We start from the raw sequence: 12,049 nt of genomic DNA, 5'->3' as shown, positions 1-12,049 counted from the left end.
CCTATTTATTTATTTATAATTTATTTTTTAGAGAGGGGAAGGGGGAATGAGAGAGGGAGAAGGAGAATCTTAAGCAGACTTCACACCCAGCATCTGAGCCTGCTGCAGGATCTCACAACCCTGAGATCATGTCCAGACTCGGACGCTCAACCAGCTGAGCCACCCAGGCATCCCTCAATCCTGTTCGGTTTTTTTTTTTTTAAGATTGTATGTATGTATGTATGTATGTATGTATGTATGTATGTATGTATTTATTTATTTATTTGACAGAGAGAGAGACAGTGAGAGAGGGAACACAAGCAGGGGGAATGGGAGAGGGAGAAGCAGACTTCCCGCGGAGCAGGGAGCCTGAAACGGGGCTCCATCCCAGGACCTTGGGACTATGACCTGAGCTGAAGGCAGACGCTTAACGACTGAGCCACCCAGGCGCCCCTTAATCCTGTCTTAATACATAAATGATCTCTTTGAATAAGTACTACTTAGACTCTGTGTGTGTGAGGGAGTAGAGAGGAGAAAGTAGGAGTAAAGGATGACAAATGAAATCACATACATAGGCCAACTACCAAAGTTGGCAGCTACGGATCTAAGACAAAGTCGTATTGGATCCTTATATGGGAACTAAGAGATCAAAAGAAGATAGGACAGCTAACTTGAAATCCCAAAGTTTTCAACCAAGTTGAACCTATTGGCAGATGCTAGATTATTAGAATGACCCATGAGCCTAGAAAGCTGAAGAAAGTTTTCTCATTGAAAAAAAAAGACATGCTGCTTAGGGGAAATGAGTAGAAAGAACCGGGTATCACACATACTAGTGAGTAGCTAGTGAAATAAAATGGTTGAGTGTTCATATATCTTATCTTAGATGTATACAAGACCGTTATTTCTCTTATCTGTCAGGAGATATACATTTAGTTACAGTATTAAAAACAAAGAAAAGATTGCGCTTCTAATAGAAAAGCATATCTTATCAGCTACAGAATTACACGGAGTCACCCATTTCTTATACAGATATTGACTTACGCTCCCCACCGTAATATTTGATAAATGAAAACAAACATTTATTAAGCACATACCACATGTAAAGAAGTCCGCCAAGGACAGACAAAGATGGCTAAAAGAATACCTGAGCTCACAGTTCAGGGGATACTAAAAGGAGAAAGTGATGGGTCATAGAAGGAAGGGAGGGAAATCAATATGAATGAAAAGCTAGCATCTCACTCTAGGGAAAAGGGGACAGAGGATTAATGCTTTGGTAAAAGCAATGAAAGTAGATTCCTGGGCAATGTGAAGCTGAGAGTGGTTCAATCTCATCAGATTCTTAAGGCATCTGTAGATCCAGTTTTCCAAAGAAAACTAGGGCAATGACAAATGGGACAGCTAAAAGTAGGTCATAATTACAGCAAAGAAAACAACAGCCAGCATAAACCTGGCCATTGTTATTGCTGAAGTCGTGGATTTACTGCTTTCAATCACTCTAGTCATCATTGGCTTCCTGATACGATCTTCTGTGGTGAGGATAGCTTTTCGGGCTCCATCCCATTTTCCAGGGCCTTGAAGACGATACTGGATTGGAGTGCCGGGTCCCCAAAATAGCTGTACTGCCAATTTGGGGTCAGTGAAGGCCAGAGCCAGCAGATTGGGCCTGACGCCCACCAGATCAGCAAGCTCTTCCATGGTATCTATGTAGTCTACCTGAATGGTATGGCGTTGGCTGTCCACGTACCTGAAGCAGAGAAGACAAAAGCCATGGCCTATCAACAACTCAATCAATCAATCAATCAATCAATCAATGCTTCTGAGTGCCTATTATTGGCTCCCTGTTCGGCTGGGAGCTGTAGAAAACAGAGAAGAAAGACAAGACATTACCTCCCACCTTAAGGACCTTATATAATCTACTGGAGGATAGAAGACAGATACACATGAAGCAGAAAAGAATATGAGTTTGGATATATTGTGTAGTTTTAGATTGCTAAATATAAATGTTAGAAGAGGGTAGTTAAGATAGAGCAATTAGTCCTGGAAGGATGTGGAGGAGATATCTGATAGCAAACAGCAAAGTGTTACAAGTCAGGGGAGCAGTAGAATGAAGGAGCAAAGTAGGAATGAGTATGGAATATGAGCATGGAATATCTACGGGTGCTACCTACAGTAGAGGAGGCACGTTGTGGAAAACAAGGGTGGACAGAGAGAGACAAATGGAGCACATCCAGATACAGAGGACTGTGATGTTATGAGAGAACTCCCCACAAAAATGCTCAAGTTTGGGATCTTCAATTGTTTATGAGGGCAGTGGTAGTGGGCTCCACAGAGCAGGCCTTCCCAGGGCGAGTGCTAGTTTGGAATACTGAAAGGAGGGGGAGGAGGACGCATCCCACTAGAGGAAGTGGCCCTCCAAACAGAATCAGGTGGAGTGATAATACTAAGTACAGATTTGAAGAGCTAGAACATTTTAGGGGGAAAATGTGGTAACAGATACTTGTGGGAGGAGTGGGATTTAGAGAGCTAACTGGTAACTTTTTACTTCCTGTAAGGAAAATAAAATAACAGTAGGACAGAAAGGAAGAGGAAAGCCAAGTCAAATTAATTGAGATTAGATGGGATAACTTGAGGAAGCCAAAAACGAGGACAGGAACAAATGACAGAAATCTGAGGTGGAATTGGTGAGATGGAATTCTAGAGGAACTAACAGATGGTCCAGTTGGAATTTACTGAAATGGGACTAATTTTATAGAAATGGGACTAGACAGGAAAGAATTTTGAGAGCTTCCCCTTATGGATATTATGTTGGCTTAAGGGTCTGGAGGCATGCATTTATCCTATAGTAGGGAGGCAAGAGCTGAGTATTCATGGTTTCACCAAAGGGATTCACCCCAGCCTTGTAGGTTGTTGCAAGGATTAAATAAACTCGTGCACATAAAACACTTTGTGTACATAGATGACCCTCAATAGAGGTTACTGGAGACTGCTCACAGTCAGAAGGTAGTTAGACAAGAATGGGTCAAAGGAAAGAGAGGAGGAAAGTTGAAATAGGATAGTTTACTGCCAGGAAAGCAATAATAAATATTATCTAAATCCTTAAAATAACACAAGGAAGATTAAATATAATACAATAAGGGCGCCTGGGTGACTCAGTTGGTTGAGCATCTGACTCTTGGTTTTGGCTCAGGTCTGATCTCCGGGTCATGAGACCGAGCCCTGAGTTGGGCTCCACCCGCAGGGTGGAGTCTGCTTGAGACTCTCCCCCTCTCACTTTGCCCCTCCCTGCTGCGTGCCTGCTCGCTCGCTCTCTCTCTCTCATATAAAGAAAGAAAGCTTTAAAAAAATTAATAAATATAGTATAACATCACTCTAATTAAGAACTAAGTGGGGGCACCTGGGTGGCTCAGTCGTAAGGCATCCGCCTTTGGCTCAGGTCATGGTCTCAGGGTCCTGGGATGGAGCCCTGCATTGGACTCCCTGCTCGGCGGGAAGCCTGCTTCTCCCTCTCCCGCTCCCCCTGCTTGTGTTCCCTCTCTCGCTGTCAAAAAGTAAATAAAATCTTAAAAAAAAAAAAAAGAACTAAGTAGAAAAATTAACCACATACCTCCTGGGAGAATTTCTTACCTTTTAGCAATTTCCTCTTGAGCCTTAGTTATTTCTGCTTTCATTTCACTTTGTGAGGGCAATGTCTTTAGCCCTAAAGAGGAAAATCAAAATTTTAAGTGTAAAATTACCTCACTGGGAATAACAATCTATTAACAATCACTATGCCATGCAGAACTCAAAAGAAATACAGGATAATTTTCTGTACCCAAGGAGGTTATAATTCACCTTACCCCATCATCACCACAATATGACATTAACAATAGTAACTTACTCTAGTCTACTTTGTCTTTGGAAGATACTTCTCCTATTCTGGCTTCTAACCAATACCTTCCTCCTCCCTATCACCATCTTCCTAGTTGGGAAATTAAATAATGGACAAGAGGAAATAATAAATGGTCCCAAAAGTATATGAAAAATAAAGAAGAAAGTAAAAGGGCAGAGTGGGGGGAACCACGCCCACAGTTGTACTCTTTGTAACAAATAGGCTTTATCCCACAGGGAAAGAAGGAAAAATTCTTGATCCCATTTTATGCCTAAAGTCCTATAAAGATAAGCTTTTTCCTATTCTGCTTGGATTCTTCACAATTTCAGAGGCAGCCCATTCCGTCTTGATATGGCAATAGCTGACCAAAAAAAAAAAAAAAGGTTGGTGTGTTTGTTTTAAATGTTAAGCTGATTTTGTGCAACCCTCAAAGTTTCACTCCTTGGTTCTGGTTCAACCCTTGGAAGTGATACTGAGCAAATCAGATCCTTCTGCCATGGGACATTCTACAAACCTTTGAAGGGAACGGTCATATTGCCCCTGAATCTTATCTTCTCTAGGTAAACCCCTCTGGCTCCTTCAGTTGTATTTCCAATGTCGTTTTCAAATCCCTTAACCATTCTTCTCTCTCTCCTTTTCATGCACCCCAGTTTCACTTTTGAAATAGGTCTTTGGGAAAAGTAAAATAAAATGAAATAGGTCTTTGGGTATGTGCTGACCAGTTTAAACAAGAACAATTTAAGTTCTTAGAGAAGAGCAAGTGTAAGTTCTACGAGATTATAATTCTTTAATGCTGCTAGAGATGATTAAGCCTTTTAGAAGCTATATCATTCTCCTGACTCATATTTAGCCTATTATCCCAAAGGCCAAAGTTTTTTCTCATGTTCTCCTAGCCAAAACTGAAAGAGGGGATATACAAAGGGGGGAAAGGAGGAATTTGAGAGGTTGAATCTTATACATTCTTGACTAGTCTTTAGCCAGGTCTTAATTTTTGGCTGAAATCAAATCACACCATTTCTATATTTGCTTTTCCCTATAATGAAAGATTACATTCTTTCGCTTCACAAATATGTATCAGTTGTCTAAAATCTAGAGGAGTGGATTCTACTATTGGCATCAATGGAGGAATATTTTCTCAGAGATCGTATGCCTGCCCCACTTAGATTTATCAAAGAAACACCACCAGGCAAAGCATACGTATTTGTGGAAAATTTCCCAGGAGATTCCAATATATGTCCACAGTTCTAAGTTATTACTCTATGTTCACTCAAAAATAGTTTCTGAGCACTGATTTTATGCCAGGCACTGTTACAGTCCTACACACTGTTTAGCTATTTAAAAGCAAGAACATGAACATAACTAAACATACCACTAAGTAGTTAGGGAGTCAACTTGCACGGTCACTTACCTTTAAATACTTGAGTGACCCAGCGTCCTTGCATCTCTGAAATGGGCATAACGGCACCCAAGGGCTGGATCAAGCCTATGATTGCAAGAGTTGGCTTTTCCAGGTTTGGAGGGAAGACGTTTTTATATAGGGAAATCTTGTTTTTGACTACTTGGACAGAATCTTCAAGAAAAGGGAAGGCGAAAGTATAGCCTGTGGCAAAGATGACAGCATCCATGTTGTCCTCCCTGGAGCCATCTTCAAATATGGCAGCCGTTTCTGTGAATTCCTTCACGTTTCCTTTCACCTTCACCAAGCCAGATATTATACGATTTGGCAGGTCATCATTCAGCGTTGGATGTTGACTCAGAGCTCTGTTAAGTCGTGAGATCAGAAGAAAGAAAAATGCGGAAAACAAAAAGGGGTATCGGTAACATGTCAGTAAAATTCCACTTTGATGGAGGTGGTTAAACAATATGATAATGGTCTCTCTCTGGTCTATCCATGAAATTTGGGAAAGCTCTAACGTATACCAGCTTGGCACAGATTAGGATCTCAGAGCAGAAGTTGGGACCTGGATGGCATTGAAAGAGAAGACGGGGGCGCCTGGGTGGCTCAGGCGGTTAAGCATCTGCCTTCGGCTCCGGTCATGATCCCAGGGTCCTGGGAATGAGCCCCGCATCAGGCTCCCTGCCAGTGGGGGTTCTGCTTCTCCCTCTGCTCCTCCCCTGCTTATGCTCTCTCTCTCTCTCTAATAAATAAAATAAAATAAAATAAAAAGAAAGAAGACATTGGAGAAGTAAAAGAAGAATGGTCTTATTTGAAGAGTGTATATATGGTTTCTCAAGGAATAGTAGTAATATCCTCAGTGATATGATAAGGCCACAGGCCCATAGATTCTATCCACAGATCAGTAGGTCTGGAGAACTGGACTATCTGCATTCTATTGAGTCTCATTTCTAGTTTCAAAGGCCCAAGAGCTAGAATTAAACCATCATTTTCAAATGACCTGTATATAGGGATTTATACTTATAAATTGATTCTCTATACATTCACTTATTGGAGTCTCACACAAACCCAATGAAGGAGGCAGGACAGGTGTCATTATCCAAGTTTAGAGATGAGGAGATTGAGGCCTACAGAAGTGGCTTGCCCAAGGTTACACAGACTAGGATTTTAGAATGTATGTCAAAATGGTTTTCCATGAATTCCTTGGGAGCCTCTGGGCCTCCTAAGTACTATTTTCGTAGAGAAGGCATAGGATAAAGACTGTCCCCCCCCACAAAAAAAATTAGGGTTTCTAGTGTCTTGGACCTCTCCAAAAATCAGTCTGGATCCCTGGGCCCTTGGGTTAATAGGCTCTGGGAATTCTCAGCACATCATGTTCAGACAGAGATGGCCAAGTCTCAGGAACATGGCATTACTGTTACTGGTCTGTTGCATTTAGTTACGCTTTGATTCTAACCTTTAGAGTTTAGGTACAGGTTCTGTTCTTATTCTGACCTCAGGATTTCATCTTTCTCTCTGAGCTTACTGCTTTTCACAAACAGTACCACCATCTACATAGTTGCCTAAGCCACAGAACTTGAGTCTTCTGTCTGGTCACACAGGCTTTTCCCTTTCTCCACTTAGTATCTCCAGAGTAGTGTTTTCTGTTTTCTATCTTACCTAGACCATTACAATTGTCTGTAGGGCCTCCTGCTCCATCCCCCTTCAGTCTATCTCCTACATCAGTTTTGGAGTGGTTGTTCCAAAATGTATTTATTATTAGGTCACTCACTTGCTTGAAATCTTTCAATGCCTCTGGACTCTTGATTCCAAATGTTTTAGTTAGCAGAGTATACAAAGGTTTTTTTTTTTCTTTTTCTAAATGTTTTATGTATTTATTTGACAGAGAGAGACACAGCGAGAGAGGCGGAGCAGGCGGAGTGGGAGAGGGAGAAGCGGCCTTCCCGCCGAGCGGGGGGCCCGATGCGGGGCGCGATCCCAGGACCCTGGGATCATGACCTGAGCCGAAGGCACACGCTTAACGACTGAGCCACCCAGGCGCCCCACAGAGGTTTTAATATACCTGTCTGGTGAGGCTGGAGATGTGCTCAATCACTCTTTCACCTTTGCCATTTTATTACAGTCTGACCAAACCAGACGACATGCAAGTCCCAGAGCAAAATGTATTTTTCACTATTCTAAGACCTTGTAGTTAGAATTAGAATGCAACTTCCTTTCCCTCCTTACTTGGCTAGCTCCTATTATTCCATAAAGCCTCAATTAATTTTGTAACCACCAAAGTTATGGATGCTACGGTTTCCATAACTGGGTGAAATAAATGAGTGAAAGAACACAGTCTCAAAGCATCACCCCACTGATCAAAGGGACAACATCTTTACAGAGGAGAAACCTGGTAGGTGCCACCTTATCCAAGTGATCAAATTTAACCTCATTAATACGGGAGAAATTAATATGATGTGGATGCTGGTGTCATCCACCTAGAAGGTACAACATAACCTATGAGTATTTCTGCCAAAATGCTTAACCAGATTATAATAAAGGTAGGACAAGTATGTGAGTCCAAATTTAGAGATTTTCTATAAAACAGTTGGCTCAATTCTTTCAAAAAAGCCTGTGTCAAAAAATGGTAAATTATTTCGGATGAAGAGAGACTAAAGAGACCTGACAATTAAATGCAATTGGGTAATACCTGAAAGGATCCTAGATTTAAAAATAAGAGAGCTGTAAATAATATTTTGGGGAAAATTTAGAAAATATGAGTATGTGATATATTAGATTGTATGTATAAAACTATTTTATCAATGCTGACTTTCCTGTGTGGGCACTCTGTTACGTTTATGTGGGAGAATGCCTAGAATGTAGGGCAAAGTGTCTTAGTGACTGTGACTTACTCTCAAATGGTTCAGGAAAAATATGTACGTATGCATTTATGGATGGATGGATGCTGTATATGTGGGGAATTATCTATTTTCAGAGAGAGGGAGAGAGAGAAGGCAAATGTAGCAAACTGTTGATAGGTGAATCTAAGTGAAAGGTACATGGGTACTCATTGTACTTACTATTTTGGAGTAAGTAAATCTGAACGTTTAAAAAAAATGAAGAGTTGGAAAAAAGCATTTAAAATCAGCCTCTAGAAATGCTTTCACAGTCTGTCTCCTTGACTGTGTGAGGTCTCCCATAGTTCATACCCCCAGAACACTCCATGCATTTATCATGCTCTCTTGCCTGTCTTCTCCTTAGAGTACTTAAGGTAAGATCCATTTCTCGAGTCTGACATTTATTTCCTGTGTGACCTCAGACGAATTAGTTTCTCTAGGTGTCAGTTTTGCAAAATAGAGGTTAAAAAAAATACTTCTAACCTATAGGGTTGTTGTGAGCATTAAATGAGATCATACATGGAACTCATTTAGCAACGTGCTTGTCTTATAATAAGTCCTCAGAAAAGTAAGGTGTTATTATTTGTACTAGTATTACTATTAGGTCTTTAGTCTCTGTATTCTCATGTGCAGCATAATGCTTGGCTCATAACTGGTGCTCAGTGTTTGTGGGATGAACGAGTGAATTATATTATACACTGCCATCTGCTACCATTTGGTTGTTACTGGGTAGTGTGTAAAAAGAACTTATATCTGAGGAAGTGATCAAATGGTTAATGCCAAGGAGAATCATAGGCTGAAGATTACAGATTACAGTAGATCTTGGACTTCTATAAGGCGCAAGGTAGAAATCTGATCTCAGATCGGTGGATTTTCTTAATGTATGGGTAGAAGTAGCTCTGTGGTTAGCCTGTGTGAACAGTCCTTATTCCTGCGCCTTGGGCATCACTGCCCCACTCCCATCGTGGTAACATACCTGTGTTTAGGCTTTAGGCCAAACATCTCGTGGTCAAACCTTTGGTTCATCTTTTTCTCCAAAAAACTGTTTACTAATGACTGACCACAAATCTTCGAAAGAAAATGTTTATATCGAGAAGAGAATAACACATCAAAAGGATATCCATAGTCGGATACACGATTCAGGATCCAAGACCCTCTCCTGGTGCTGAGGAAAACCTGGGGCATGGGGGAAAAATTGTTTGCATTTCTCATTCTCTGCTCATAATCCTTTAATAGCACCCCACTCTCTTCAAGACTAAGTTCAAACTCATTTCTCGGTCTTTTTAGTCCCTGCGCAATTTTTTTTTTATTTCCTGCAATTTACCTTTTTAAACACTAAGAACACAATGAAATTAGTACACTCACTGACCAAGAACGTGTCTTTCTCTCAGTCACCACTGCATTTCTGTTTAATGTCATTATGCCTCCTTGAAAAGCCACTTATTTTCTTAATTCTCCAAAGCCTATTTATTGTTAAGATCCAGATAAGTGTGCCTTCCTCCATAAGACGCCACTGACCATTCTGCCTGATAATTCTTCTCCCTGCTTTGAACTTCTCTAGCACTTAACCTGCCCAGCTCTTTTAAAATCGGGGAGCAGTAGAACTGAAAGCAACTGGACACCATTTAATCTATAATCCTCAGTCTCTTTTGCCTTTGACATTATTTGCATTATTACCAAAAACCCCTGTTATTTATCATTTATACTGATATTAAATTTTTTACACTTCTGTCTCTGCAAAACCTTTTCCTCCAGGCTGGGAGGTACAGCATAGATATCTTTCAGTCTCCCCAACACATCATCATTGCTTCTATTTATTGAGAATTGTGACCTGTAACTCACTGTGCCAGGTCCTTTAATCTATATTCTTACTTAATCAATACAACAGCCTCTTGAAGTGGGTATTATTATCCCCATTTTACGGATGAGAGGCATGGAGAAAATGAATAGCTTGCCTGAAATCATACAGTTATTAAGTGGTAGAGCTGAATTTCCAACCCAGGTCTGATGACCCCAAAGCCTGTCCTTGAAGAAGTGTTTCATTGATTATTTAATGGAAAAACTGCAGATCACTAGTAGAACAACAGGAAGCTGGTCAGTCTTTAGGTGTTCTCTGCTCGCTACGGTCCGTGTTCAGAGCTGATAAAGTTTTGACATTCAATTACCTGGTGAAAGTATCACTTTCTCTACAAAACTCTCTGGAGATAGTTTCCAGAATTGTAAGGTACATAATAAGTACCCGCTCCATGGTCTTTTGTCTATAAACTCTCATATAAAAAGGTGACCAGGCTACAGAGGGATAATAATGTACTTCACTCCTACATTCTCACTGATGGTAACCTTACACAGTCTGATGATTAAGCACAGTTGGAAGAGCATGCACGGTCTTAGGAATCACACAGCTTTGTGTGCAAGTCTGTATCACTTTTGTTATATAAGTATGCGAGTAAATGCTCAGCGTCTCAATTAACAGATTCCCTGTGTATAAAGTAGTGAAAATAATACATCCCAAGGCTGTTGTGAGAATAGTGCACCACCTGCAAAGGGTGGGGCATATAGTAAACATTCAATAAATGCTTAATGGCTTTCATCATACTTCTCATTTCAGTTTTCCATGTATACCTTGTTTTAAGCAAACACCGTATTTACAAGCCTGGATTTATATGAAAAAAATGTAAGTAACGTTGTTTTATAAGAAATGGGTGTTTTCTCTTCACAGAATGGGTGTGCTGGTGTCAGCCCTGCCGTGCAGACATGGTTGTACAGTGTGTTGTCCCCAGGCCTTCTCAGACACAGCCACCTTATCTCCATCCACTCTGGATGTTTCCTTTGGCAATCTGCAGTTCCTCAGTGTATGGAAGGCCCAGCTCCCTTATAACTGACCATGTGACAAGCCAGTGATATTAAAGAAGACTCATGCTTTGGGTCCCCATCAAATACTTTACACACTCTTTCATCATAACACCTATAAAAATTTTTACCCTTTTTTGTTTATATACCTATTTCCTGATCAAGCTTGTTGAATTAATTTATAGGGCAACATATGAAATTACTTTTGTGGCAATAGATGGGGATAATACTGAGAAGTGTTATTGAATGGATTTTCTGGGTAAAGGTCACTTAACAAAGTCGTGGCCTTAAACTTCTATTTTAAAAAGATTTTAAACATATTTGTGGATAAACACAGCTTAATTTAAGTTACTGGAAAATGACCAGAAACTTACCTATTGCCAATAAATTTATTCAATACAGGCATGAATAACAAGATATAAAATGACATGTCTTTTTCTAGGAGTTTATAATGAAGTCATTTTATTTCCAGCACAAAATCTATGCTACAAAAACCAAAACAGTTCAGGTCTTTTTTCTTTTTTAACACTGGAGTGCAAATCTGGAACCTAAAAAACAAAACAAAACAAAAAACTCTAGGACACAGAAATTGCTTTAGAGTGAATGTCATTCTGATACCTAACTGTATGCCAAGGCTGGGGTGAACTCCTTGCACATGCTACAGCATGGATGCTTTTCATACCAATATCCATGTTGTCTTTGGAAAGATTAGACTGTTTCTATTTTCCATTTGGGGAGTGAAGAGGAAAATTCCCCACCATCCTCTGAGTGCAAAGCCTTCCGCTGAACCAGTGTGCTTTCCTTCATATGAGAGTGTGGCACTTCCGCTAGCCTAAACAAGGCCAATACTATGAATGCTGAATTTGACCAAGCTCCCCAGGCAACTGCTTGGTCTTCAAAGTCAGAGGCATACTCAGAAGAGACAGCTGATTGAGATAATTGGGATTCTTTAGTGTGAGGTCAACAGGAATGATGGGAATCTAACAGGGAACACTGGCTCCATCATATCATCGTCATAATGTTGCCAACTGAGGCAACGGAGCCAAGCCCTGTGTTTGCCATTGGCACGGATGGGCTATG

At 40.5% G+C, this 12,049-nt stretch overlaps 1 protein-coding gene across 1 annotated transcript in view; it reads right to left on the bottom strand.

Moving 5' to 3' along the window:
- Positions 1-214: 214 nt before the first annotated feature.
- The window catches only part of FMO5 (flavin containing dimethylaniline monoxygenase 5), a 29,206-nt gene continuing 17,371 nt past the window's right edge, over positions 215-12,049 (bottom strand). Inside the window, exons 5-8 of the mRNA XM_025860068.2 lie at positions 9,096-9,295; positions 5,256-5,608; positions 3,604-3,676; positions 215-1,723 (exon numbers count right to left, since the gene is read on the bottom strand). Of these exons, the coding sequence (XP_025715853.2) occupies positions 1,378-1,723; positions 3,604-3,676; positions 5,256-5,608; positions 9,096-9,295 (972 nt within the window). The 3' untranslated portion in view covers positions 215-1,377. The remainder of the gene's footprint in view (positions 1,724-3,603; positions 3,677-5,255; positions 5,609-9,095; positions 9,296-12,049) is intronic.

The sequence above is a fragment of the Callorhinus ursinus genome, unplaced genomic scaffold (assembly GCF_003265705.2).
Source record: "Callorhinus ursinus isolate GAN/ISIS: 27379988/994484 unplaced genomic scaffold, GSC_fseal_2.0 scaffold296, whole genome shotgun sequence".
NCBI lineage: Eukaryota > Metazoa > Chordata > Mammalia > Carnivora > Otariidae > Callorhinus > Callorhinus ursinus.
The sequence above is the reverse complement of the archived record's forward strand: the minus strand, read 5'-3'. Positions and strand labels throughout refer to the sequence as shown.